Genomic DNA, 27,411 nt, shown 5'->3' with positions numbered 1-27,411 from the left:
TCTAGTGCGTCAAGTGTATCGTTTCGTGTCACACACACATACACACAGCAAAAAGCCGACTGAGTGTAGAAGAGAGGACAGAAGTGTAGAAGAGAGCAAATGGACACGCGAGAGACACATTTCGATGGTTTTGAGCGAGGAACCATGCGCCTCCATCGTGGTGGAATTGATATTTAGAGCAAAACGCAACCCCCTACGTTGGAGTAGAGCGTGCAGGGAGTAAATGAAGGGAAACAATAGTAAAATAAAGATAGCATCGAGAGCGAGAGAGAGAAAAAAAGAGAAAATGCGAGAAAGAGAGTAAGTGAACACGCGTCTAACCTGAGCGTGAGATTTTGGTGGTATACGATTGTGGGAGAGGACTGTTTTTCTGCGTTGCGAGGATGGCATTAATTGTAGGTTTGCTTTGGTTTTCGGCTGTTCACGGGCACGCAAGCAAAATGCCACCCACTATTGCAGACGAGCGATTGAAAAGTGTCTGGAATAATGCTCAAACGCTATAAAGAACAATTGATGCGCATGAAATAAGAATCTCTTTCAAATCTCCTACAATTCAAGAATGACTTCTTCTACATTTTCAACAAACTTTCCTTGCAATTGTTCAATCCATTGCAAACGGCACTACGCGTAGCAACAGACCATGGGTAAAAAACTGTATCCATTCAACGGGACCAACAACGACTGATGAGAGAAAGCGTGCCTGGCGAACGGGCTCTATCTCACGCTCTCTCTCTCTCTCACACACACACACACAAGACAAAAGAGCGGAGAAGCTCAGCCCTGCCTCACTGCCAAATGTTGTTGTCTGCCAGCGCAAACTGAGGCAACTGCTCTGCTGGCCTGGTACTGAGAAGAGAAAACCAAAACGAGCGCCGAGAGTTTGTGCTGGACGGAGCAACCGTGTGCTGGCTTCAGTTCCGTTCCAACCGTCGTCGGGGTTCGTGCGGGTCCAAAACAACACCACCAGACGCACTGGGCTCGGCCGATCGATCCAAGCAGTCCTGTTGCGACGGTGTGTCCTTCGGGCTGTCGTGTGAAGGCAACGGGCTCCGATCCCCCTCGCAGCATCCGCAACCAGCGAAGGGGAGCAATTACGCCACGGCCACGGTCCCGGTGCCAATAGTGCAAGAACAAGCAGTAGGAGAACAAGGCAGACGCGGCAGACACCAGGCGGAGTGCAATAATACCTGCTCAATCGAAAACGGTGGGACACGACGGAGGGCAAAATCACATCCCGTAAGGATTCTCGTTTTGCTGTGCAGTGTGTGTGTGTGTGTGTGTGTGTGTGTGTGAGGCTTTGTATGCGGGAGTTACTGTGTGAGGTGTTTTTTTTTTGGTGAAGTGAAAAATAATAGATCCGTCTCCGTGGTCTCGAGGGTTGCCGTAACATAGCGGAAGAAATCCGATCCAGAAGCAACCAGCCAAGTGACCCAGTGGTTCGGCAGTGTTTTTTATGTTCTACAAGCGGTGCGTACAAGTGAAAAGGCTTACCACTCCTTCACGGTGGAACGCTAATTGCTTTATTTGAAAGAAACACCTCAAGAGGGTCGGCAACAATTGCAAACGACAGCGGCACTGGAGTATCCAGTGTGTCCACGTTCGGAGTGCGCCCGCTGGAGAAGCTGTACGGGAAACCAAAAGGTAAAGGCATCCCGAATATTATGGGTGTGTGTGTGTCAGTGTGTATGTGTGTGAAGGAGTTGTAAGTGTAGCCGTAGGCAAGAAGGAGGCTGTACTTGTGTCAGACGACGAGCCCCATTGTTCGCGTAATGCGATGAAACTGGAACAGTGTTAATGGGTTGCGTAGGTGGAGGGGTAGTAACACAGACAACGGGTTGCGTTATGCAAAAGCTTCCCAAGCATCGAATTTCGCACTGGTATCGTTTGAACGCGCAGCGGAGACAACCCTTTTCTGCCCCAAAAGGATGTCTCGGAATGGTGTAATTATGCCACGGCGTGTGTACGGAATTTTCCACGCTCATTCTAGCGCCGATCTAGTAGCCCACTATTCTGGGCTGCCTGCACGGCACGCTCTGATGCGGCCCGTCTCCCATTTTGGCACGACCCGCAACCCGCACCGTTCACCAGACCGATGTTCCGATCGACACGGATCCATTCATTTTTCTCTCTCCCCATTGCCCACGAACACAGCACGAACACAGCCACCGAAAGCAATCCGTCTCGTCGATTCCGTCAATCGATTTTCCGACGCCCCAACAACGCTGTCTTTCCCTCGGTCCCTTCGCTCTAGCGCCATCCCTTTCTTTCGTGCACACCGCTTGCTAGAAGAGAAAAATGTAAACCCTCTCCTGTTACAGCTACATTTTGCACTTTTACAAAGCTTCCACCGTGCGGCAAGTGTATGGATCTTGCACCATGCAACAAACTCCCGCACCGTTCGGTACCCGGGGCCGTTCAACATTCTCGGCAGGGCCGTACATTCCATTCCCCTATGCTGTTTGAGCTTTTTTTGTTTTGTTTGTTTCGTGTTTATTGCTCGCTCCCATTCACTCTCGGGCAAAACATACCTTGCCCACTTCAATTCAGGTTAGTTTTCCACCTTTTCTGTGTGAGTCACAGGGTTTGCATTTGCTGTTGCCTGCCACCCACGAGCGCCCCCAACCTGGTTTTGCCCAACCCGGCAAGCTGAAACACAACAGGAGCACATGATACGTTGATATGGGTGAAAAGTGGCACGAAAGGTACGAAAGGGGTGGGTGAAATTGCTGTGCGAGGAAAAGAGAAAAAACGAAGCAAGAAAAACAAAGAGAGGGAGAGAGGGAGCGTGGGAGTGAGAAAGAGAGCGATAAAAAAATGAATCGCCTCACACACACACACCTATTAACATCCATCTTATGCTTTGTCTCACTCTCGCAGCGCTCTGTTTGCTTTCTCCATTTCGTTCTTTGTCTACTTTTTGCGCCTCCCTCACTCCCCCCGTCTCTCAAACCACTGTCCTCCTCACCACTCTCTTTTGTACGCAAAAAATGGGTTCTGGAAATCTTTCGCTCACCCTCGCCGAATCTCCTCCCCCAAACAGCAGCAACAACGAAAAAAAAATCCCAAAAATACTCTTCGTCATTACAATTTCTTGGAAGCGTGTTTTTGTTTCGATTTTAGGTTAAGTTTACCGAATCGTGCCGCCTTGCCCGCTTGACTGCCTTCCCTTTCCTTTTCACCTTTTCGCATCCCTTCGTACCGGTGGAGGTGCCTGGTAGCGCACGAGATGGGCCACCGGGCTAGGAGCAACAAACGGCTTCCCGCCCAGCGGGGTTTGTTCGGCTTCATGCCCGCCGATGATGATTCACAAGTGCGGTGTCTTGCCACAAGACTTTCTTCAACAAGTTTTACGCACTTTGCTGTGCCAGTTCGTGCCGGTTCGTTCGCCCCCGGGACACGCGCCGCATTCTCGTCAGACCCACTCGCTTTGATTTGATGTGTTAAATTCCGGGAAAATTCTTCGCCACGGCATTATATAACACGAGCTTTCGATTGGATTAATGTGTTGCTGTGTGTGTGTGTCTGTGTTTCGCCGGTGCTGTCTTTCGTGCTAGGAAGTGTGTATACAGAGAATTGTGCTGCGAGGCACTTTCCCCATTTTGCACAGTGTCAGAAACTGTGCTCCCTGTTCAGGTTGTTGATGCAGAAAAGAAAAACAAGCTGTTCAATTACACCACACACCAGTGGACGACGCTGGAAGTGCAAACATTTCGCAACCTCACGCCAGGGCGGATTAACGAACAGACGCGCTCGGAGGACGAGCAAGCAATAACATTCACAAACACGCTTTCTACACTGCTCCCACTAGCCTTCAACTCGGTTCCTCCCATTCCGGTTATGGAACTCCGGTTTATAAACAAAACAACAAAAAAAGAGGTGGCCAGGTCGTCACCGTCATGCCGGCAGTACCGGCACATGTTCGCACCGTGATCCAGCAACGGTAGCAGCAGCTTTTGATGCGTGCGTCAAATTCTCCCATCTCCAAGATCGTTTCTCACACCGATCGTTTGTGTGTGTGTGTGTGTTTGGAGATCATTTTCTTACTATATTTACGCACACACACACAAACAAACTTACAAAATATGTGTGACCGGCATCCACATTGCCTGCATTTTCCTAACATCTAAAACCTTGAGGTTTGAGAAGTTTCCTTTTTCCCTTTCCGTTTGCAATTTATTAGCGTGATATGATGTGTAATTGCTTGATCTTTTCGACCCCACAGAAAAGGGATGACAAAGAAAGTGTGTGTGTGTGTGTGCGAGAGAGAGAAAGGATATGTGTGTGTGCGCCTGCAAAAGAGAGGGAGAGAGCGATACAAAGCATTAAAACGGGCGAGCACGTGCTCATTTGCGCTGGAATCTCAGCACATCTTAGCAGGCGACGACGAAGTTGAACTGTCACCACTGCTGCTACGGGTGGAGTGTACCAAGCACAATTTGTACTTCAAGGTTTTTTTTTGTTTGTGATTGCCTCTTTTCGAGCCGTTTGCGCTCAGATTACGCGCCCTATTTCGCGTTTAATGATTTTATTTTTATGCAATACAGGGGTTTCCAGGGGTTCTCATAGTTGTGAGACCCTTTCTTATGGGAAGTGAACTTCATATGTTGGAATTTGGACTCTACGGTACTCTTTTTGGACAGGCTCCATCGAAAATCCTATTGGATTTGTCCAACAAGGGTGCTATAGAGTCCAATTCCTAGTACATTAAGATTGCCCTTCAGTGTGTAACTGAGGGGGATTGTTTCGGGAGTAGTGGCACCGTTTGGTGTACGAGAATGTGTACCCAATCCAAATCCTCCTCTTTCCCTTATTGCTTACCCTGTCATGCGCTCCACCGTGCGATCTTTGGTTATTCGATCCCCGAACCGATCGCTTTGTTTACGTGCGCAGTAATGCAGAGAGCAGCATACAGCATCCACAAACCTCGTGCTACCATCAGTCTCTCTCTCTCTGTCTTCGCCTCTCTCTTTTCCTCTGCTGCTCTGCTGCATCTTCATTACAATCTTTTTTGTTTAAGAAAAAAAGATCCCGCCTCCTGGTGCCGTCTTTATTCGCTCCCGGTTTTGGTTTGTTTAGTTTCAGCACCACCACCACCAACAACAATTAATAGGCCGGGAAGGGAAGAGGGAAGGGAAGCCGCAAGACCGTGAAGTGGTGCACAATGTCAAGTCGTGTTTGGTGTGTGTGTGTGTGTGTGTGTATGCAGTACATGTGTGTCGCTGGTATGAGTGTATGTTGCGCACGGCGGGGGTTGGGGACAGTCAGTGACGCAGTGCCTCGACCGCTAAAATCGTTTACCTACGTCAATCGCGAAGGGGGGTAGGGGGGGGGGGGAGAGAACACGTCGAATCTCGCGCGCGCACACACCGCAGCACCGCGCCGCATCGTCAGCACGGCAAAGAGTGTGCCATCGCCGTGTGTGTTTATTACGCGCAGCAGCAAGAAAGAAAGAAAGACGTCGAATAGGGGAGCAAACATTGCGCGCCCGCAGGTCCCCCCCATTCGCTCGCACTTGCTTTGGGCCACCCTTGTTCTATCTGCGACGGAGTGGAGGGGTACGTGTGTACATATTGAGTGGTGTTGCTTGCATGCGGTAAGCAAACCACCTCCACCGGCATCCACTCGTAGCCCCCCCTTCATCTCCCCTCTCCACCCCCTTCAGTGCTGTTTGTACGGCGTGCTTACGTATGCGCGAGGGAGGCGCAAACACAGAGAGAGAGAGAGAGAGATAGAGAGAGCACGGAAGGAGAGCACGAATTACACGATGCAAGAGAGTGACGCCGGTTCACAAAACACAAAAACCACCACCGCTCTAGCAACCCCTTACCCAGACCGGGGGGGGACCCGCCTGCACACGCTGGTTTGCAAAGGTTTCGCGGTGTAGTTGGCGGGCTGCTTTGCGTTTGGCCGGTTGGGAAAGTAAGTTGCACGCCCGTCCAAGTCGTGTGGCCGCGTGCGCCTCCCTCACTGATAGTGCTGCGTCTGGAATGTGCGTGTGTGTGTGTGTGCAGTGCTGTGTGTCTCTGTGTGATTGTGAATGACCTCAGCCTGCCAGTGGAGCTGTGGCCACGCTACATCACTGCTTAAAATCCACTTATCACAATCAAAAGTACATTTCACGTCGATAGGCATAGGTGCTGGAGCAAAGCAACGAGGAGGAGAGAGCCGAAGGTGTACAGCGTGCCTGAGTCGTGTCGCAAAACCCCGGTGGGACGGGGTAATAAACACGCTGGCCAATATATTGTGTGCGGTGAGGGGGTTTTATTTTTGGATGGCACTACAAAAGAAAGCAAACGAACCTCAACAATAACAACAAAAAAATACAATTCTATGTTTTGCTCTCGTTTCCCACTCACCAACACACACACACACACATGTCCGTCCGACTTCCGCGTCGGCCTGACATACCGGCCGATCATGGTGGTTCCACAAAAACCGCCCGGTCACGCCACGTCAAATCGGGCCGACATCGGATCGATGGGAAGCGGTGACCGACGATGCCAGACGAATGAAACCAACAGCAGTGGAACGGGTGGACGTATCTGGGGCGCAGGTTCCTTGCATACACACACACACACCCTTCCCTTCCTTCCCTTCGCTGTAATCGATATTCGATCTTTTTGCGATGTGATGTCAAACGGCGAAAACTCATCCTCGAGTGGGTGCCATGCATGCACTGTGTGTGTGTGTGTGGTGCTTGGTTTTTTGTTGTTGTTGCTGTTTTCTGGTGTCCACCCACGGTGTGGACACCATGGTGTTTGAGCCTGCTCGATGATATTGCCAGCGTCCTTTGGGCCTTCGCAACATCACCTTCATTGCGCGGTGTAGCACCGGGAAAAGCAAACGCGAAAGGGCAAACCAAACGTGAGTGGCAAAGAGGAGAAGACAAAAAAAAAAAAAAACACAAACATTGAAAGGAAGGTGCAGGAGAAAGCATCTGTACTGACGCAGAACATCACAGATCGCTCTAGATGGAAGACGACGGACCGGCAGAACCGATTTGGGGTAGCCCGAGTAGGACGATCGTGCTGTTTGCCGGGGCGGACGGCAATTTGACGCAAATTCGGGCAAACACGGAGCGCGATATAAATCATGCCATGGTGTGGAGTGTGATGATGGTGCGCCAGAACAAAAACAAAAAAAAACACACACACACACACCAGCTCGAGTGCCGGCTCTGTCCATTCCGGGGCATGTGTGGTTTGGATGATTTGTGTCAGTTTTTGTTTTTGGGGGTTGGTTTCTGCTCCTGTTTTATTCCGGGTTCAAACGATTTCATTGCCCGATCTGTCGCTGGGCGCAAGATGGCCCAGTTGGAGGATGATTTATTGTAGGTTGTAGGTCCCGCTGCAAGCGATTTTCAATTAATCCGGACACTACTACTGCTACTACTACATCCGGATTGAACTGCATCTTCCTGTCCTGCCGGAACGAACCTGTGGTATCTGGCCATTTCGATACTACAAATTCCTGGTTTTGTTTTCGTTTTCGTTCACACAAGCTCGCTCCCTTGCGTTGTAATGTAACTCACCCATTTCCGTGTGTCTGTGTGCGTCGTACCCCATGATAAGATAACAAGATGGGAATGCTACTCCCCGGTGGCAATCGTGGCTCTCTTCGTCCCCATCGGTTGTTCTGTTGTTTCGGCCGGAGGGCAATTTTTGGTGCTGTTTGTGACTGTATTTACTTTTACTATCGCTCACTCGCGGTCGAGCGGGAACGACGCGGGGGCTGTGGTTGGGTTGGGTGCAACGGTGAGGCTCGGCTTGGTGAGAGTAAAAGTAAGCGTAATCGGTGTGATAAGACAGCGAAGGAAATATGCTATGCAGCGAGTGCGTGTGTGTGTGTGTGTGTTCATCTATTTTTACATTATATTTTTATGTGCCGGCCAATACAACGATACTCCTCACGGCCAGAGCATTCAATTCATCATGGTCCGTTTTGGGCCTTTTGGGTTTTTTTTTATTTGGAGTGGCACGAAACTTAAAAGCAGAAACTGCGCACCTTCTCCGAGGAGCGATAAGAAGCACGGTGGCACGCCAGTATGCAGACACAGGGCTTGATTTTGTGCAATGTGGTGTTTACTATTGTGTTTTGTAATCTAATTGTGTGTTTGGCTATCTAGATGGTAAGCAGTACGTTTGAGCAACGCGCATTTGAATACCTTTTGCTCATACGATTGAAAGGCTTGACACGCTACTGACCCTGAAGACTTCGGTTTACGGTACGAGCTGCTCGAGCTGTCGTTCTCGTTGTTATACCTACAGTTGTTGTATTTTGAATAGCTTTTCATCGTGTATGTTTCTGGCCGTGCAGATCAGTTCCAGTGTTAACTGAGCTGTGAAATGATTTAATGATACTTATTATCGATTGAATAGCTCTTGATGGTGTACAGCCAGAGCTTCGAGGTTCTCTTTCGCTGGAAAAGCTTATAAGAAAAGGCTCATTAGTATTCTAAGCAGCACTGCGAGCTTTGCGAACGGATATAAGTTCTCGATTTGGGAAAAGTTTAATTTGAAGTCGAGACAACTTCACAAAAAAGTCTTTATCCTTTAAAAGACGTATGGTATATGTTTCGTTATTCATAATCTTTTTCGCAAAAACACTGGATTTTTTATATTTATAAAAATATATGGATTTTTTTCATAAACATGTTGCTAAACGATTCAAAAACACTTATTTGAAACATGAAAATTATTATCGATTAAATAAACTGCTGTGCAACGAGAAGCGGATTTCGAATGTTAATGCCCCTTAGATTACTGTTTCATGCTGCGACCCGATGGTCTAATCGTACACTTGCCCGCTTCTGCAAGGCGGGATGTGAATCGTATCCTAGCTATGGAATATGGTTTTGCTCTCTTCCTACCTTCTAAGGCAACAGAGGACAGGTGTCGCTGTTGTGGAACGTGTGTGGTGTATCGTCAACAACAAGACAAGGCGGTAAAGAAGAACACTCAACAGAGGTGCGCGGAGCAGCATATATGATTTGAAGTCACTAATTATAAAGGCCCACTGATAAGACAAAACGTGTGTCAACAAACCACCACCATTATTGCCGCTCTGTCATCTAAAAGCACGGACCACTAGACTTGTTCAGAGCGATATGTGTACCGATAGCGTTTGTTTGCTCACACGTTCACAATTTGAAACTGTTGAGATTGTTATGTACTTTTAAGGAGTTTTCGAATCATTTTGTGGGATTTATTATTTGTTTCAAATGTGTGTTAACAAGGTTTCGCTAGCAGCTGTCTATATTCCATCTGAACTCGTTTTATATTTTCTAATTTCATGTTTCACTGGCCAAGTTTATATTAATATGTCATTCCTCTTTCCTCTCTCACTCTCCCCACAACGCCCTGCAGGTTAAATAATGGACCGCATCTGCAGTGGAGCAGTGGGCTACGCCTGAGATCGTCGCACAACTGCCAGCCTGCCAACAGCGGATTTAACGAAGCGGAAACGAGGGTCCGGATCAAGTTACCGAAAATTTTGCCAATTTGCCGCTCGTAAGGCTTCGTCGTCACCACCGCGGTGCGAGCGCAGTGAAAGTGCAGTCGAATCGATCGAGCCCATCTGGCGAGCCCCGCAGTGTACAACTACTACGTGCGACTGAACGGCCGACCGGAGCCCAAACACCCTATCCTACCGGGCCCCCCTTTCCCCCCCATCCACCCCCCTTAGCATCTAGGAGCCTAGGAGCCGGAGATCGATGGGCGAATATGGCACACTGGACACGAACACCATCACCAGCAGTAGCAGTGCGTCCTCCGTTACGTCAATTCTGATGCCGATGCCAATGTCGATGGCAGCAGCAGCAGCAGCAGCAGCAGCCCCACCCACCTCCTCCTCTTCCTCCTCTTCCGCGGCAGCAATGTCGGTGTCTGCCGCGGGCAAACCGTCGCCCTCCTGTCCCTCCTCGACCGGGGCGGCTCCGTCCGTCGCGATGGTACTGGCGGCAGCGGCCGCCGCAGCGACAGCCAACAACACTACAACGAACCAAATGCCGTGCAATCACGTCCAAACGTCCACCTCCTCGTCGTCGGTGGAATCTGACAGCTACCATTTCTACCATCACAAAACGGCCGGCCCGAACGGGGGCAGCAACGGGGTCGGAGCGGGGCCGGGCTCTGCCAGCACCGGCCATCACGGTACCGGTGGCGGTGGCGGCGGTGGTGTCTCCAAGGGCAGTGGGAGAGCTGGGACAGGCCACGAACCTGCGTCATCGTCCGGCATGCCACGACCGTCGGCAGTGTCGGGCAGTAACGGGGGCGCCGGCAATGGTGGCGGCGGCAGCGGGCAGCGGGTAAAGTGTAAGGATCCAATACGCGTCGGTTTCTATGAAATCGAGAAAACGATCGGCAAGGGCAACTTTGCCGTGGTTAAGCTGGCACGCCATCGAATTACCAAAAATGAGGTAGGTACCACCACCGTCTTAGTCCGGTGGGTCTTCCCTACCAGTGGGTGGGGTATTCAGATACGTTGGGGTATATGAAGGGCGGGCTATGTGTGTGTGTGTGTGCGTCCTAAGACGGAAACAGTTTACAAACCGTCGTCAACAAGCTTACGGCAGGATACGCTTAAGTGAAAATACAGCCCCAGGACGAAACTCTTTGGGGACGTATTAATACCCTCCCGTTTGCTTCTGTCCTTGGATGTGTGTGTGTGTGTGCGCTCGTGTATTCGTCAGAAATTCAGCACACTGTGAGGTTTTTGCCGGCCCAACCTCTCTCGGCAAGCGGTTCCGACGGGCGGCAAACAACGAAACGACGGGTCCCTTTGGGCAGCTTAATAATGTGTCGCTTGCGCTGGGCCAGGCACAATGCCGCCGCTGTCTCGCAAGACCATAAGCAAACCGAACATAATGTTCACCCGACAGGAAAATAGAAGAATGTAATTAGTTAGCCTATTTCGGGACATCGGGTAAGGTCAGCACGGGGGGATACGTTTGGTGTCGGTTCCGGCGCATTTCTTGGTAGGAAGCTTGTTCTTCCGAGCAATCGAAACGAAGATGGATGGACCACTGTTGCCTGTTGCCTGCGCAAAGCGATGATGCAGAGCTACGTTGAAGTGAAGCTTGTTCGTTGACGCAGTGGGTGAAAGAAAGCACACAAAACGGGAGATTATTTGGAACCGATACAAAGTTCATCGCTGCTAGTCGCACAACAGGATGGGTTTCTGAGGTGTACAACCTGATACTGTTGTCTCGGAAGTTTGTCTGCTACTTCGGAATAAGCTCCATTGAGAGGATTCTTGGTAGGATAGTAGGAAGTGTCTGTGTGTCTTTTACCTCCCCAACTTCTGAGAAATATGAGCAACAATAGTCTGATGGTTTTTTTTCTACTATTTCTACGTTTTCAGGTAGCAATTAAAATTATCGACAAATCCCAGCTAGATCCGGGCAATTTGCAGAAAGTTTATCGAGAGGTTGAAATCATGAAGCGCTTAGACCACCCGCACGTCATCAAGCTGTACCAGGTACTGTGTGTTTGTCCGATTCTGGCGAAAGGGGGGGCAGACCCTCAGACGACATTAATATGCAACCCGTGCGTATTACTCCTTTTTTTTGGCAGGTTATGGAGACCCAGAGCATGATTTACATAGTCTCGGAGTATGCTAGTCAGGGTGAAATTTTCGGTAAGTACAGCGGGAGGGAGTTCAGGTGCTTAGCCATATTCGTTTGGTGGTGCGGAATTCTAAACCTCTTGGCAACATAACCGGTCAAGTTACGACTGTTCGATAGTCGGTAGAGCTCATGAATTCGGTTTACCGATTCGAACACAAGATTGCTACACCACCGGCCGCGGGGGAAACGGGTCAAAATGCAGATTTTGGTAGCATGTTTCATACCGGTTTAACGATCCATTACCCACGACCGGATGACATGCATAGTAATTAAGGTCAGGTTGAACTGGAGTCCACGACGTCTGGCTGACCTTTGTACGCTTTTCGGTGTTTCATTTTCGCCCAAGGCCTGTCATAATTATGGCTATATTAACTGTATTTTGTCCACCCTGTGTTTTCCAGATTACATCGCAAAGTACGGACGACTTAATGAACGTGCTGCTAGGAATAAGTTTTGGCAGATCTTATCCGCCGTAGAATACTGTCACAATAAGGGCATAGTACACAGAGATCTTAAGGTAAGGTAGCGCTGGTGTCGCCGGTGGATGAGTTTGCAATATCAAACAAATCTCTAATGCCCTGTTCCTCCCTGTTATCTCTGTTTCGCAGGCTGAGAATCTATTGCTAGATTCCAAGATGGACATCAAAATAGCGGACTTTGGGTTTTCCAACTTTTACAAAAAGGGCGAACTGCTGGCCACCTGGTGCGGTTCGCCACCGTACGCCGCGCCGGAGGTGTTCGAGGGCAAGCGGTACACTGGGCCGGAGATTGACATATGGGTAGGTAGTGGGTGGGCTCTTTGTGTCTCACAGGATTTGAACGGTTCCCCTGGCTTACAGTCCCTGGGCGTTGTGCTGTACGTGCTGGTGTGCGGCGCGCTACCGTTCGATGGATCATCACTGCAATCGCTGCGGGACCGTGTGCTGTCCGGCCGTTTTCGGATTCCATTTTTCATGAGCTCCGGTTAGTAGCATTAGGCTTTACTTGTCAATGAGTTGGTATTGTCACGCTCTTTCTCTCTCTCTTCTCTGCACGCTCCCAAACAGATTGTGAATCGCTCATCCGTAAGATGCTGGTGCTGGATCCGTCACGCCGGTTCTCGATCGACCAGATCAAGCGGCACCGCTGGATGATGGTGGAAATCATCGACACGCCGAAGATTAGCAGCATCGTCATCAATGGGAGCGTGAGTGAAGTGAGCGCCCTCGAAACGGAACCGAACGAGCAGATACTGAAAATTATGCAAAACCTGGGCATCGACATTCTCAAGACGAGGGAAAGCTTAAAGGTGAGCCATCGTGCAGCGGACGCTTCCGGGCGCATGTAAAGGGACGCAAATGATGCGTTTTCATTCCATTTCGCAGCTGCACAGCTACGATCACTACACCGCATTCTATCTGCTGCTACTGGAAAGACTGAAGAGCCGCACAGTATCGCACGAGAACGCCACCACCGTCGCCGGTTGCATCGGTGGCGGCAAGTCGGGCATGCACGAGTCGCAGCGCCGCCGTCCAAGCAACGTGGCCGAACAGGCAATGCGCAAGCTCGCCATCAGTGCGCAGCACAAGTAAGGGTCGTTGTGTTCCATCTCGCTTACCCGCTCATGCTAATCCTAAACGTTCTGCGTTCCTCCCCATCCCATCTCTAGGAGCGACCAGCCGAGTTCGTCGCCTAAGCATCAGCAAGTCTCGTCCGGTTTGAACAATCACAGCTCGGAAACGCTGCACGGGCTGCTGTCGGCGGCACAGCAGGTCGGTTCGGGCGTGTCCCCCGCACTGCCCGCGATGGCCCCCGGCATGATGCTGCTGCGCGATACGAGCATCCGCGAGCAGCAGCCGGTGCTCAAGGACAGCTCGTACTTCCGGGGCGTATCGTACACCTCCAGCTCGGGCTTTACCGATGCGTCGCTGTACCAGCTGGCGTCGTTGCGCGAGCGCGACTGCAGCTCCACATATCTGACCGGCACGGTCGGGCTGCTGCCGTCGTCGCTTTCCTCGAACGTGGCGGGCACGCTGGCAGCGGCGGCGGCGGCTGGGGCGTCCTCGTCCAGCGCACGGGAGAGCAACTCCATTGTGCTGCGCGAATCGGGCATCCTGTCTAGCCGCATCTCCTCGAGCCGGCTCTTGTCCAGCAACATCGACAAGCGCATTCTGCAGCAAAGCACGGAAGATTGTCGGCGGCTACTGCAGCAGGTAAGTTCCATCTAAAAGGCTCCATGTGTCTTAAGTTAAGGGGGCCCCCGTAGTTTGGTAAGCCCTGTGGTAGTGGCGTATACGGGGAGGGAAGCACAAAAACGCGACCTAAGCAAAGAGGTTGACCAGTGTGTTAGCGCTAGCAGAGGCGAAGGAAAAGACTTAATAAAAGGAATAAAGCATCCTTTGGTATGATCATGATTTCTTCTGTTTGTTTTGTTGTTATGAGTTTTAAGCTTAAGGTCAGTTGGCATGCCGGGTATTGTTTTTAGTGCAGTTGGTTCAGTCCAGTAGCCTCTCCATTAGATATCACCCGTAGCAGCAGCCAGTACCAGTAGCACTGCAGGTAGTAGTAGCAGTAGCAGTAGTAGTAATAGTAGTAGCAGTAGGCAGCTTGTCACCTCTCCTTAGTACATAAGTGTCGCAGAGCGTGACCGTTGATTTGTGTGCTATCCCGTTCCCTTTAAAGGCACGTCCCGTATCGATGGGTGAATCGAATCGGTATACGAAACCACCGTCCCATTCGCCGGTGAACAGCGATCTCCACCAGACGGCTGCGCCGCAGCCGCCCTCCCAGTCGTCGCCGGCCCAGTCGTCCGCGGTGCCCCAGTCCCAGCGCTACTCGGACCCGCTGAATGGGTTCAGCAAGGACTACCTAACCAGCGCGTCATCGAACGCCGAAACGTCGATCACGGTGCCACCGTTCAAGGACTACCTGAACAACATGCAAACCTACTCGTACCTACAGCACTACGAGCCCAACCTGACCGTGGCGAGCTCGGTAGCGAGTGGCCATACACCACCGCCGGCGACGTCCATTACGGCGCAGTACAGCTCCAGCACGGACGAAGGGTGTGAAACCGATCTGGGAGGTAATAGTGATTAGCTGGAAACGATTCCGGTAATTTATTTCTGACACAGCTGCTCTTTGCTTTTCATTTTTGTTTTGCCCCGGCAGACGAGGACGTACAGCAGTCGATCGACAAGTCCATTCAGCGGCTCAACTCGTTCGCCAGCTCCAGCTCGTCCAGCGGTGTCGTCACCAACATCCATCCGAAGAGCCTGAGCCAAAACCTAAGCTGCGACTCGTCGCGCAGCAACTTCTCCACCTTCGAAAGCTTGGATCTCAACCTGTCCGACTGTGCGGAGCTGGCGGGCAGCCTGCCGTCCTGCACCGCCACGACGGAAGCGTACGAAAGTGTGGCTAAAGATGAAGGTTAGTTGGTTCTGCTACAATCTGAAATGGAGTTGTTTTTTTTTTTAACGATCCCATTTTACATTTTAGCAACGTTCCGTGCCGTCACTAGTGCGGCGTGCATCAATCAGCCGCAGTGTGTGTACGCCATGTCGGACAAGGTGGTCAGCTCGTTCCTGCGCGCCAACACGGTGTACCAGGACGTGCACAATGGGGACCATCGCAGTATTACCCGGTCGCCGGTCGATTTTCGGTAAGCGAGCGAAAACCGACACTGAATGCGCCGAGCGACTAATCCTAACCGTTCTTTCCAGCGAGGGCCGCCGGGCGAGCGACGGGCTCGTGACGCAGGGGCTGGTGCACGCGTCGGACCACCCGCTCAACTCGCCGGTCGCGTTCAACAGCCAGCGGCTGAACGAAACGTGCAAGGCGAAGGGCGTGCTCGAGCTGCACCTGCTGCAGAAGGAGGCGGCCCAGCTGAAGGTGAAGTATCAGGCGAACGTGCCGCAGGACGAGATCAACGTGCGCCAGCTGCAGCACAGCCAGTTCCGGGTGAACCCGCTGGACGGGCTGCTGCTGAAGCCGCTGGCCGGCTCGGCGCACGGTAGCGCGTGCCTCGATCCGGCCAGCGGTGGCACCGCCACCGGCTACTACAACAAGGTGGCCGACTACGTGGCCCTGTCGCTCGGCGTGAAGGGTGGGTGTGCGGGGTCGGCCGGCGGGCAGCCCGAGCCGGCGCTCGGGAAGCTCGAGGCGGAGCAGCTGTTGCTGCGGGCTGGCGTCGCCCGCTCGGACCAGCTAAGTGCTGCCGCGGTACAGCAGCTGCAGCAGAAGCCGCCGCTCCAGCAGCAGCTGATGCAGCACCGGCTGCTGCAGCAGAAGCGCCAGATCCTGCAGAAGCAGGGCGCGATGGAGGCGGGCCTGAGCCGCCGGCAGATGCTGCGGCAGCACAGCTACAAGATCGCGCAGCAGACGCAAATCCTGCCGCCGCTGCCGTACGGCGAGATGGGCGAGCCGGGGGACGGGCCGGCCGGTGGGTATCCGACCCTGCAGTCCGTCCGCGAGACGGCCATCCTCGAGACGGAACCGGGCCAAACGCTCAAGGAGCAGCTAGAGCTGTACACGCACCTGCAAGCGCACCATTCGCATATGCATCACCAGCAACAGCAACATCAGCAGCAGCAGCAGCACGGGCTTGGGGCAGGATCCCACCTGGGAGCGGATCGGGGAGCGCTTTGCTCCTGGAACACGCTGCCGAGCTCGATGAAGACGTGCCAGATCAGTGATGGAGCCCCTGCAACCGACAGCCCGTGGAATGTAGCCGCCCTCTACCATCAGGTACATACGACACAAAAGTAATCGATCGATGAGGTGCTCCAACAGCCTCGTCCATTAGCCACATCATACCATCATCCTGCCCCATGACCTGCGGGTGGGGCTTCGCTTTGGGTTAGCCGGGGGGTTAGCATCACTCCCGCAAGCATCTTCGCACAAGCGACTCCGTTGACACGCATGCCAGCCTGCACTGGTGTGTGGGCTGCTTGCTATCGCTTAAAGCTACTATACGGTGACATCGGGTAGCGTAGACGGGAAACCCACATCCATCAATCATTGATCCACGCGTAGTACCCCGAAAGCTTTAGGGCTGGTGTTACGCTAACGATATATGCCTAAACTACCGAATGTAGATATAGCAGTGTGTGTGTGTGTATGTGTGTGTATATTTGTGTTTACATTATAGATCCTTCCCACGCTCCCTGCTAACAGTACGCCATAGTAGTAGTGAAATCGATCGTTTTGTTTGTTTTGTAACTAAAACTTATCGTCGTTTTAGATTGTAGTGGAAATGATACGTAATGCAATGCGCATACATGGTTCGTTCGTTCGTCATGTTCATTTGTTCGTTTGCATAACGCTGGAGGTTAGTTTAGAAAATCAACCTCTCCCTCACACATACCCGCGAACATGGTAAAACAGTTCGAAATAAGCTTTTAACCGTCCTGCAAGTAATGTACTCCATGCAACAGACAAGAGCTAAAGGTAAAAAAAGAAGCATAATGGATTAGGGCAACAACACTAAACGCATATGTGATGCATGTTGTTTGACATAATCAGTAACAGCAGCAGACAGTGCCATCGCAGCTTTCCAAAGGATCTAGTAAATGAAAGTTTAAATTGGACAGGTTAGTCGGAAGGAGAAGCAACAGTGATAGTGGTTTTCCTCATTTGCCTGTTGTTTTTTAGATTTAATGCTACATATACATTGCTTTTTTACAGTTTATTTTCATTTTGTTGTTAAACACTGCACGAAACTCAACCCCCATTATCATTTTCTCGCTTAGCTAACTCGTTTTGTTCGTTCGTTGTATTATGGTGTTAACATTGTTCTTCTTTTTGTGTTTTTTTTCGTTAAATTTCTTAGAACGATGCACCCTTTTATGTTGTTTTGTTTTGTTTTTCATCAGTGCCAATAGGAAGCCTGTTCTAACTTCCCTAGAGTTAAGACTAGCATTAGTAATTAGTTTGCTGTTTCTGTAGCTTTCGATGTGTGCAGACGTAAGCAGATGCCGTATCATGCTCATTAGAAATGAAACCCCGTGCTTCACAGTAAATAGTAACAGTAACAGTAACTATAGGGTAGCATTAAAACCATCATTGCAAACATATAAGCTAAACCGCACACATACATACGCAAACATCCAATCAAGATCGGTCGAGTGAGTCGTGTTCGTTCGTGTATCGTCCCAACAGAATGTACCGCCGGCCGGGCCGCTGTATTCGCCGTCGCACTGGATCACGCCACACTCGTCCTCGATCCAGCACTCGATGCAGCTACCACTAAGCGAAAGCCCCATACCGGAGCTGGCCGAACAGATGGAGTCCATTTGAGCGGGGAGCCGCATTGCGCCCGACGACGGTGGCGACGAACGTTCAGTTGCTTACTAGCGCCACGTTGGTTGCGGTTGTACAATAGGAAGGATGAGGTGGCAACAGTATTCAGCACATGTCACCGTAGCTTGCCACAGAAAGGCTGTTTTCGTTGTATGCTGAAAGTATCATGGGATTAGCTATCATTAAAGCAAGTGCAGCGTTTGAAGATGTAAGCGGTAGAAGGTGGTTGATGATTTCGCGCCTTTCCTTCGTTCGTTGCTGCCTAATGTTTCATCCCTAGCGTCGGGTTTTAAGCCGTTTGTAGCGTTTCAAAGCTATTTTTTTGCAGTCCCAGCACGTCTCAGCACACTTAGGAGACGCATCTCCTGGCAGTTTGTTGGGTGCGGAACGAGAGGAAATAATTAATTGTAACAACGTCAACGAGACTGGCCATTGTCAATTGATATGAAATTGAAATAACGTAAGATTCGGTGGTAGAGAGAAGAGAGAGAAAACAAAACTCCGTAACGTAACAGTTGCTAGAACAGTACGCAAACAATTACAATTACAATCATATACTCGCAGAAACCTCTTAACCTACCCGCCAGCACCACCCAGCAAGAGCATTAGCATGAATTTCGACGCTTCGGAAGATTGGGAAGAATTGCTTTTTTTAACGTGAAAGTACGCGAACACTATTGTAAACTGCGACTGATTCATCTGTACGTAAGCGAAACAGGACACGGCGTGGCAGTCGTGTTAGGCGAACCCCATTAGCAGGACCACACTTGATAGTGCACTGTTAGCGTGTAGCAATCGGAGGGGCTACTTGTACAGTGTGAAGTGATACTAAAAACAAACATCTAGTCGATAAAGGATTGATTTTCTACGGTGCCCCTCAACGGCTAGGCAAGCGTTTCCCGCAGTAGGAAAGTCAATTGAAGAGTTATGTTACGCTTACCGTTTGTTTCAATGTTGATTTAATTTTCGTTTTAGAAAATTTTACAAACGCTGCCATAAGAGAAATAATGCAAATTGTTGTTACACGCTCGATCCCACCCGAAACGTTACGTTTGTAAAGCGTTTGAAGCGGTGGCAGAGCGATGGATCGTGAATAGTGGATATAATATATTTGTTTTTATTTCCTGCCTTGGTTTATGATTTCCTGTTGCAGGGCATTCCGATAAGTTTAAACAACATAATCACAAAACACACAAACACACACTGCAGTTGGGAGAAGTATTATCGAGTTTTTTGTTTTGTTTAATTTCTATTATTACATATATTTTTATGATTTTAAACAAGTCATGAATCAAAGTTTACACATTAGATACATTCTATCAGCCGATGACTGGAAGCGATTCATGAGGGTAACTGTAAGTCTTTTCCGAGGCAATAAGAGCTACACATTAGGCAACACATTAGCGAATAACGAACAACTGCCAAGCATTTACACACAAAAAGAAGAAGAAAAAATACTACAAGTGTATTCCTACCCAATGGACCGAACATGAACGAAGTCATGGTGTATCGAACAATCTTCACTAAACGAATTACCGCGAGTGTGTTTTGTAGAGCTTTATAGTAATACACAATCAGCACGGGAAATACTGAGTTCGAAGCGTTGTGACAGCTTGTAAGAATAATCGTTTTGGTGTTGGCTGCGTTCGGCACATTAACAAACACGCAAACCGTACATCGAAACTCGGCCACGTCCACCCCAGCGGGAGCAGGGGATGATAGTTAGTGTTCATGGCCGATGTTGTGTATCTAATATCTAGCAGCGAATTTGATCATCATTTCATCATAATCATCATCTTCATCACCCATCCCAAACATTTACACATACCAGCGGTGCGGTGGCATCCGAAGCCAGTGAAGCAATGCAAAACAAATGAATGAACCAAGGGACCGGATATCGGTTTGATCGAAAGAAATTTAGTAACATTATTACTATCACTACTACTATTACTACTACTATTACTACTACTACCACTACTATCACTATTATAACTAGTACCAGATACATTCTCATGTACAATAACTGCTCCGGGCATGTATGCAAACGATAATATCCACACAAACAAGAGAACGATGGAGAACAACCATGTAAAAAAACGATAAAGGTCAAACAGAGTACGGCAAGGGGAGTGGGAAAACCGCCCTAAAGGATGGAAGGCACCAGTAGCAAACAACACAAACAATGGAAAAGCGCCAATTCTATATATCTAGTCATATCAATCGTACACACACACACAAACACACATATATAGAAGAATGCAGTTTGTATTCCACAGTAACATTTCATCATTCGACAGAACATATTTAGAGCGAGATAATAATGAAAGGAGAAACAGAGAAAGAGAGAGATGGAGCGAGGGGAGAAGAAAAAGAGATGGATAGAGATAGATGGCAATTTGAATAGATTTCGTGGTACACATTATGCCTAGTCCAAACGTGTAGCGTCGTCCATATAACTAGTCAAACTATATGATACATTACCGTTAACGATGGAAGCAAGCAAAGCAAAACGAAAAACAATACACAATTTGAGGACGAAGATGATGAAGCAAAAAAAAACAACATGAAACTCCTGAAGAAAGGGGAGCGGAACAATAGTAAGTGCGTCAGGGAACAGGGCGCCCTCTAGCATCTAGAGTAGAGCAACCAATATGCAATCAATACTGACAACGAGAGTGAAACAATCGTTTGATAAGGATTTGCGTCACTGAAACTAATAACAAAAAAGCTAAAACAAACAAAACCCATAATCAATCGTGAGTGCTGTGTATTGGGTGAAGAAGTTTTTCTAACATTCGTACCATTCGTCCCACTCGGAGGCGAACGGGGCGTGGTAGCGCTTATCTACAAGCGACCAGGCGCCTCCAGCGCCAATCTACGAGCGACTAGGCGCCTCCATAAGGATTTGCTTTGCGCACTACCACGCTTTACGGGCGCGGTGACATCGACTCACACGAAGCTTAGTAATCAGCGTTGCCACAGCAACACGCCCGGTGCACAGTATTTCGTGCCGTTAGTAAGCAGGGGAGGGGGGAGGAAACAAATCGATTAGCGCGAATAGAATAGCAAACAATTGGAGCCGCACACAGGCGAATGCTACGGCATGTCGTCCGGTGTTGATGGCGTTTTTTGCGATTTAATCACAATAATTACAATGCATTCAATTACATTTTCTCCTACCAAAAAACTAAAAACATACAAAAAAAAAAACCTAGATGCAGATGATAGTAGTAGCGCGGCTGCACGAGTTTAGTGTGAAACCGGTACACCTAGTGAAATGAAATCGTACGGTAACTATTATTAAACGAAGTAAAATTACAGGAATCGTGTCTAGCAAAAATAAAACAATTTGTCCAATCTAGCAAATGGACGAGAGACGGTCACAAGACAACGGTAGCAAAATGTATTGAAAATGTAACTCTTTAGTGAAGCATTAAAACAAACAAACAAAAAAAAAACAACTTAGAAATTTGGTGGACTAGTCACATAGTAACAGCAAAGTATTATCATCTGTGGGATGTGGTGGTTTAGCAGAATGCAGCAAATAATACAATTAAACAACCAGATGTGCACCGAGTTTCCGCCATGCAACTCACCACGAGCGCATGGACTTTTCACACACTGTTGCGTAAATTGCATTCGCTGCTCTAACGACTTACGCGTGTTTGTTTGCCATTTACCAACCCGAAAAGTATTACCGGTGCGTGGCAAGTTTTGGTATGTTGCTTCGTCTTTGGCAGGCGAAGTGACACAAAAGTGCTTGATCATCTTGATAGCGGGCAAATGGTATAATGTATAGAATTGCACAAAAAAATACGCGCTCCACCATTTTATAAGCTCTTGAATCTAACAATTCGAAACGCTTTGTTAAAAGAACCAACAAAACTAAAGCTCACTCGCCTGCAGGGAATGACGCGCATTGGGAACATGTGAGTGTGTGTGAAATTAGACTATTGTAGCGCGACCCTGGGCAAGTGGCAAAGTGAACTCAAAAAGGTGTGCAGAAACAAACAAAAAAATCATCACCTCCGGACATAAAATTCAATACAAGAGAAGTACATCAGCAAAACCACGATCAACAACAACAACCCCAATAATCCCACTACAAACAGTCAATCGTTAGTGATAAAGGAAGGAGAATGGTGATGAAATTTGCTCTGGAATGGAAAATGGCTAGAGAGAAGGAACTAGACGCGAGATGAAGAAACAGACACTCAGATCGAAGGGGCAGTGTAACGGGGCAACCCCGGTAAGAAAAGATGTGCAGCATTAAGAATGAACATTAGAGAGCCATGGGGCGGGAGCAGCTAAGGAGAGCATCGTAATACAAATGGATGTGAACGAACACATATTGGTTATTTAGTAACATTACATTTACAGGAAACGAAAACAATAACATTATTAGACCGTGTTTGTAAGGAAAGCAGACAAGGAAAAAGGAAACATACAATTAAACCGTAGACTAGTTATAATTACTTGATATACATTTTTTCACAAGAAAATATACTTATAATCACGGACAAATAAAGAAATATTGTGAATGATACCGACGGCAAACGGTTGCGGTGGTTTCGATTCCGTTTTCTGTTTTCTTTCCACCGGCAAATTTACCGCAGATAGCGATTGGTTGTCTCATTTTTATTTGTTTGGAGTACACTTTTATTTCGCTTACCGTCATTGCCTTTCTCTATCACGTTCGAAAATTCCTGTATTCTTGTATATAACATCTAAAATTGTTAACAAAAAAGCTTTTGGAATCATTGTGTTTCAACGTTTCCGTGGCATTGTGTTTGTGTAATTTGGTTTGTTTCAAATGGCTTTACTTGTGGTGTATTGTTTGCTGGTAATTTTCGGAACAGAACGAAAAGTGGATAGGACGATAAAGAACGCTACTAGGGTAAGGGTCATAAAAGTTACACAAGCTAAAATAGTACCAACTGTTCACCCGTGAGATTCTTTTAAAAGAGCATTCGTGGCAGGATAATAATACCGTTCATGTTTACATTGCATTTGGCACGGCCATTAAGTATGAATTACTTGAGCTAATGGTTACACATGGAGCTGCTCACAATAACCTAAACCCTACTTTACCAGCTGGTCTGTCTGTCATTCCACACACACAAAGCAACTATTGCCTAAGACAATGCACAATAATACACAATTATTCCGTCGACATGTATATATCGTAAGAATAATAGCTAGACAAAAATTGGTGGTTTACCAGACACAGTTTTCTCAAAGCATTGGGGGAGGGGCAGGTTACGAATGGGGAATGAGAGCATCAAATTCTCTCCTAAGGTAATGGGTTTGGAATGTGTATACATACATATATGTATCTAGCGGCCACTCCATCCAGTCGCATCGCCTACACAATGTTCATCTGTATCTTGATCACCACCGTATTATTGTCGGCAAATTTGGCCAAAATGTCCTTAATTTTGGCAAACTCCAAAAAGCCAAACCCGCGCGGACTGATGTCCTGGTTCGGGCGGTGGAACGCAAGTATCTCCGGCTTCGACATGATCGTGTCGTGCTGCGACAGTTCCGGCGACCGCACGTTCAGCAGCGTTATCTTGATGCGTCCCTTGAACGGCCACTCGAGATGGTAATCGTTCTCCGACTGCATCAGATGGACGTGCAGCCCGATCGAATCCTTCGTGCGTGGCGACACGTTGATGCGGGCGCAAAACTTGTACCCGTGCGGCGAGGTGTACGCTTCGCTGCTGTAAAACATACAGTTACTGTTTGCTACCATCGACTCGATTTTGTTTGAGAAATCGTCCAGCTTCCAGAGCAGCACGCCCCCGCTGTACCGCGGATCGACCTCCTGGTTGATTTTGGTCAGCTGAATCTCCTGCTTCGACAGCTTGATGCCAAGTATGTGTACCTCCTGCTCCAGTATGACGATGCGTTCGTACATCGAGCGAACCAGCTCGTTGGTGCTCATCTCCGGCACACTGTTTTTGGCCGGTGGATCCCAAAATTTATACCGATCACTGCTTCCCGTGTACGTCTCAAGCAGTAGCTGCAAATCGTGAATGGGGGAAATTCAAATTTAGTAACCGTCAAAGCTCTCACGCACGGATATTGCGCTACCTGTAAGTGCTGCTGACAGTCTGACGCAATGTGGGCGCTCATCGCAGCTTCATCCGGAGCAACAAACTTGCACTTTACCCGGGCGAACGGGCACGGTTGACTTTGCCGAGACATGGAGAACGGACACTGCCGCAGATGCGTATCGATGTCGGTGGGTGAAAGCTGCTCGCCGCAGCCACGCATCGAGTTCGGGCACGGTTTTTTGATTTGCGATATCTCACGGCGCGTGCAATTGTCCGGAAAAATGTCACACTTGATGTCGAGCGGCTCGTTGTCCAGCGGGCAGTTGGAGTTTTTCTCACTGGAAAGAGCAGCACGGAACGGGTGATTTGTTAAATAGCAGCACATGAAGGGCACGCGTATTAGCTCGTGATAGTTACTTCAACCAATCCGTAATGCACTTCCGACAGAACCGATGGCCACATTTCGTGAGGATGGGCTCGTTCAGCCAGCAGTAGCAGATGGGGCACTCATACCGCGCTTCAAGGACGCCATCGTCAGCTTTAGCGGCACTCTGTAGAAAGATTGGAGGAAAAATACGATCAAACCAAATCCTCACCTTTTCATCATCCCGCGAAGGGGGAGGGAGAGGTCGAACATAAAAACTAGGGGTCGCATAAACATGACTCATTCCGATACATCCGGGAGCACAGCCAGTGGGGGAAGGACGCACTTAATCCACTATCTCGCAGTTCTGGCAAACGGGTTTTACATACCTGTAAACAGTTTTCCTCGGCGGATACTTCTCTTTTCACGGGTCTACTCATTTCTGATCATAACTAGTGCACGAAAAAATTGAACCAAACAAAGCGATTTGTATATCTTCCGTTTGTCAACTATTTTGCTGTTGTTGTGAATGGTCGCACCAAGATGACTACAAAAGGTGTTCGAGAATGACGGTTGCTACTGTGAGCGATTCAAAACTGGTTTTACTTTTGAATCGATAAAAGATGCATAAAAATGAACAGCTCTTTTCCTTGATATTTTAATATTTTCTGCGTGTGGATATTTTTAAATTGGGAAGCAAAAATTGTCACCCAAAAGGCATCGACAAAAACTCGCCTTGTGCTCACCTCTGCTCTAATCACCTTTGAAAGACTTGACAGAACTGTCACTGCGGACGTGTACAACATTTCCCGACATCGTTCGATCGCCCTCTGCCGCCTGTGGAAACTTCGTGCACCGATCGCATTTTATCAGCGATCTTTTCGTTCCATCGCAAGTGTTGGGAAGCAGGAACGTTTCACCATCTCTGTGTTTCACCTGTTTTATCTACGTGGTACAGTATAGTTGCATCAGAATGGCTTCCACACTAACGCCGGAGGAGAAGGAGCATCTCATCACCCGCAACCTGCAGGAGGTGCTGGGCCAGGATAATCTTCGCGCAGTTCTGAAGGAGCGCGATCTTAAGATATACTGGGGTACGGCCACGACTGGCAAACCACACATCGCTTACTTTGTCCCCATGTCCAAGGTGGCCGACTTTTTGAAAGCCGGCTGTGAGGTAAGTGAGCTCATGTAAAACTCGCAGCCCCACCGTTGCATCAGGGGCCACGTTTTCTTCTACTATCACCTTCACTGCTCTTATCGCCCGTCCCGACCGATTGCAGGTAACGATCCTGTTTGCAGATCTGCACGCCTATCTGGACAACATGAAGGCGCCGTGGTCGCTGCTCAAGGAACGCACCAAGTACTACGAGGCGGTTATCAAGGCGATGCTTACCTCGCTCGGAGTGCCGCTGGACAAGCTGAAGTTCGTGTGCGGCACGGACTATCAGCTGTCGAAGGAGTACACGCTGGATGTGTACCGGTTGTCCTCGGTCGTGACGCAGCACGACGCCAAGAAGGCGGGAGCGGAGGTGGTGAAGCAGGTGGAGCATCCGCTGATGTCGGGCATCCTGTACCCGGGCCTGCAGGCGCTGGACGAGGAGTATCTGAAGGTGGACGCCCAGTTCGGTGGGGTGGATCAGCGTAAAATTTTCACCTTCGCCGAGAAATACCTGCCGCAGCTGGGTTACGCCAAGCGTATTCATCTTATGAATCCGATGATCCCGGGACTGGCCGGCGGCAAGATGTCGTCCAGTGAGGAGGACTCAAAAATCGACCTGCTCGACAGTGCGGCGAAGGTGAAGAGCAAGATCAAGAAAGCGTTCTGTGAGCCGGGCAATATTGAGGACAATGGGCTGCTAAAGTTCGTGAAGCACGTCGTGTATCCGATGTTCAAGGAGGGCGAAGCTTTCACGGTCCACCGCAAACCGGACTTTGGTGGTGATCTCGTGTTTGCCGAGTACGAACAGCTGGAGGCTTGCTTTGCCGCCCAGGAGCTGCACCCGGGCGACTTGAAGGCAGCCGTCGAAGTGTACATCAACCGGCTGCTGGAACCGATCCGCAAGTCGTTCGACACGGATTACTACCGCGAGCTGACCGAACGCGCCTATCCGGCACCGGTGAAGGTGCAGGCAGGAAAGCAGGCCGGTGGTGGTAAAGCGCAACCAGCAGCAGCAGCAGGCACAAATGCTGCTGCGACGGTCGGTGAAAATACGCCCGACAAGCTGGAGCTGAAGGTCGGCCAGATCATGGACGCTGTGAAGCATCCGGACGCCGACAGTCTCTGCGTGCTAACGGTGGATATTGGTGGTGGTGAGCGGAAGGCGATCGTGAGCAATTTGATGGCTCACTACACGCTAGAGCAGCTGCGCGACCGGTTCGTGGTGGTGCTGACCAACATGAAGGCATCGAAAATTCGCGGCGTTGAGAGCGAAGGCTTGGTGCTGTATGCGGCAGGAGCGGAAAAGTGTGAAGCTTTGGCCGTACCGGAGGGTTCGAAGGTGGGCGAACGCATCATTGTGGAAGGGTTCGACAATACGGGCAACCCGGTCCCGGCGCTGAACCCGAAGAAGAAGGTGTGGGACAAGATTCAGGCGGAGCTGCACACCGGCACGGACGGACAGGCCCTGTGGAAGGAGTTTTCGCTGATGACGCTGAACGGGGATCGGGTAACGAGCACGCTGGCAGGATGTAGCATCAAGTAGACCCGTGGCTAAGAGGGAGAGAAGGGACCTCTGTGTTTACGATGGCATTTCGCGACCGCTGTTGCGCTTTGAGAGTCTTTTTTTTTTTGGTGAACATTTTGTTGCAACATCATCTCCGTTAGGATGATTAAAAACGCATGTTTTTACACTCATTTCATACTTTTGCAGAGAGTAATTTATTAAAGTCGGCATCGCAAATGATTCAAAACCTAAATGTTGTTCTTTTTCCTGGGATAGCGATCTGAGGGGAAATTCCAATTGAAAGAAAAGCAAAAATTAAATCAGCCAAATGGAAATGCTGGCAACACTGCGCCCAAATTCGGAACGTAAATAAAAACAAAAGCACGTGCGCTGGAAGAGCATGCGTCAAAGTCAGCT

General features: G+C 49.3%; 3 protein-coding genes across 7 annotated transcripts; 2 read left to right on the top strand and 1 right to left on the bottom strand.

Moving 5' to 3' along the window:
* Positions 1 to 819: 819 nt before the first annotated feature.
* Positions 820 to 22,455, top strand: LOC120961029 (serine/threonine-protein kinase par-1). 5 transcript variants are annotated; one of them, XM_049606590.1, is made up of 15 exons: positions 820 to 1,236; positions 9,366 to 10,421; positions 11,366 to 11,478; positions 11,574 to 11,637; positions 12,028 to 12,143; positions 12,235 to 12,405; positions 12,466 to 12,589; positions 12,673 to 12,914; positions 12,991 to 13,193; positions 13,275 to 13,818; positions 14,288 to 14,690; positions 14,777 to 15,034; positions 15,104 to 15,266; positions 15,328 to 16,351; positions 17,765 to 22,455. In XM_049606590.1, the coding sequence occupies exons 2-15, from the start codon at positions 9,713 to 9,715 to the stop codon at positions 17,900 to 17,902; spliced, it is 4,272 nt and encodes a 1,423-aa protein (XP_049462547.1). In that variant the 5' UTR covers positions 820 to 1,236; positions 9,366 to 9,712; the 3' UTR covers positions 17,903 to 22,455. The 5 variants fall into 5 exon arrangements, with proteins under 5 accessions (XP_049462547.1, XP_049462546.1, XP_049462548.1 ...); XM_049606589.1 differs by having other exon boundaries at positions 820 to 1,641; XM_049606591.1 differs by lacking the exon at positions 820 to 1,236 and adding an exon at positions 5,337 to 5,919.
* A 93-nt stretch (positions 22,456 to 22,548) lies between these two features.
* Positions 22,549 to 24,893, bottom strand: LOC120961031 (TNF receptor-associated factor 3). The gene is made up of 4 exons (XM_040384600.2): positions 24,718 to 24,893; positions 24,382 to 24,515; positions 24,002 to 24,302; positions 22,549 to 23,930 (listed from the first exon to the last, which is right to left on the bottom strand). The coding sequence occupies exons 1-4, from the start codon at positions 24,766 to 24,768 to the stop codon at positions 23,271 to 23,273; spliced, it is 1,146 nt and encodes a 381-aa protein (XP_040240534.2). The 5' UTR covers positions 24,769 to 24,893; the 3' UTR covers positions 22,549 to 23,270.
* Positions 24,894 to 25,114: 221 nt separating this feature from the next.
* Positions 25,115 to 27,247, top strand: LOC120953615 (tyrosine--tRNA ligase, cytoplasmic). The gene is made up of 2 exons (XM_040373741.2): positions 25,115 to 25,505; positions 25,612 to 27,247. Exons 1-2 carry the CDS (start codon positions 25,302 to 25,304, stop codon positions 27,031 to 27,033), a joined length of 1,626 nt encoding a protein of 541 aa, XP_040229675.2. The 5' UTR covers positions 25,115 to 25,301; the 3' UTR covers positions 27,034 to 27,247.
* Positions 27,248 to 27,411: the final 164 nt, after the last annotated feature.

The sequence above is a fragment of the Anopheles coluzzii genome, chromosome 2 (genome assembly GCF_943734685.1).
Source record: "Anopheles coluzzii chromosome 2, AcolN3, whole genome shotgun sequence".
Classification (NCBI taxonomy): Eukaryota; Metazoa; Arthropoda; class Insecta; order Diptera; family Culicidae; genus Anopheles; species Anopheles coluzzii.
This window is presented reverse-complemented; position numbering and strand designations above follow the sequence as displayed.

What these genes read in the sequence shown, in the direction of transcription:
- LOC120953615 (XM_040373741.2), top strand. Translation starts at nt 25,302, where the DNA reads ATGGCTTCCACACTAACGCCGGAGGAGAAGGAGCATCTCATCACCCGC. An exon ending in TTTTGAAAGCCGGCTGTGAG is followed by an intron (nt 25,506 to 25,611) that starts GTAAGTGAGCTC and finishes GACCGATTGCAG; the next exon opens with GTAACGATCCTGTTTGCAGA.
- LOC120961031 (XM_040384600.2), bottom strand. Translation starts at nt 24,768, where the DNA reads ATGAGTAGACCCGTGAAAAGAGAAGTATCCGCCGAGGAAAACTGTTTA. An exon ending in CCGAGGAAAACTGTTTACAG is followed by an intron (nt 24,516 to 24,717) that starts GTATGTAAAACC and finishes ATCTTTCTACAG; the next exon opens with AGTGCCGCTAAAGCTGACGA. An exon ending in TGCATTACGGATTGGTTGAA is followed by an intron (nt 24,303 to 24,381) that starts GTAACTATCACG and finishes TGCTCTTTCCAG; the next exon opens with TGAGAAAAACTCCAACTGCC.
- LOC120961029 (XM_049606590.1), top strand. Translation starts at nt 9,713, where the DNA reads ATGGGCGAATATGGCACACTGGACACGAACACCATCACCAGCAGTAGC. An exon ending in ACGTCATCAAGCTGTACCAG is followed by an intron (nt 11,479 to 11,573) that starts GTACTGTGTGTT and finishes TTTTTTTGGCAG; the next exon opens with GTTATGGAGACCCAGAGCAT. An exon ending in GTGTGAAACCGATCTGGGAG is followed by an intron (nt 14,691 to 14,776) that starts GTAATAGTGATT and finishes TTGCCCCGGCAG; the next exon opens with ACGAGGACGTACAGCAGTCG.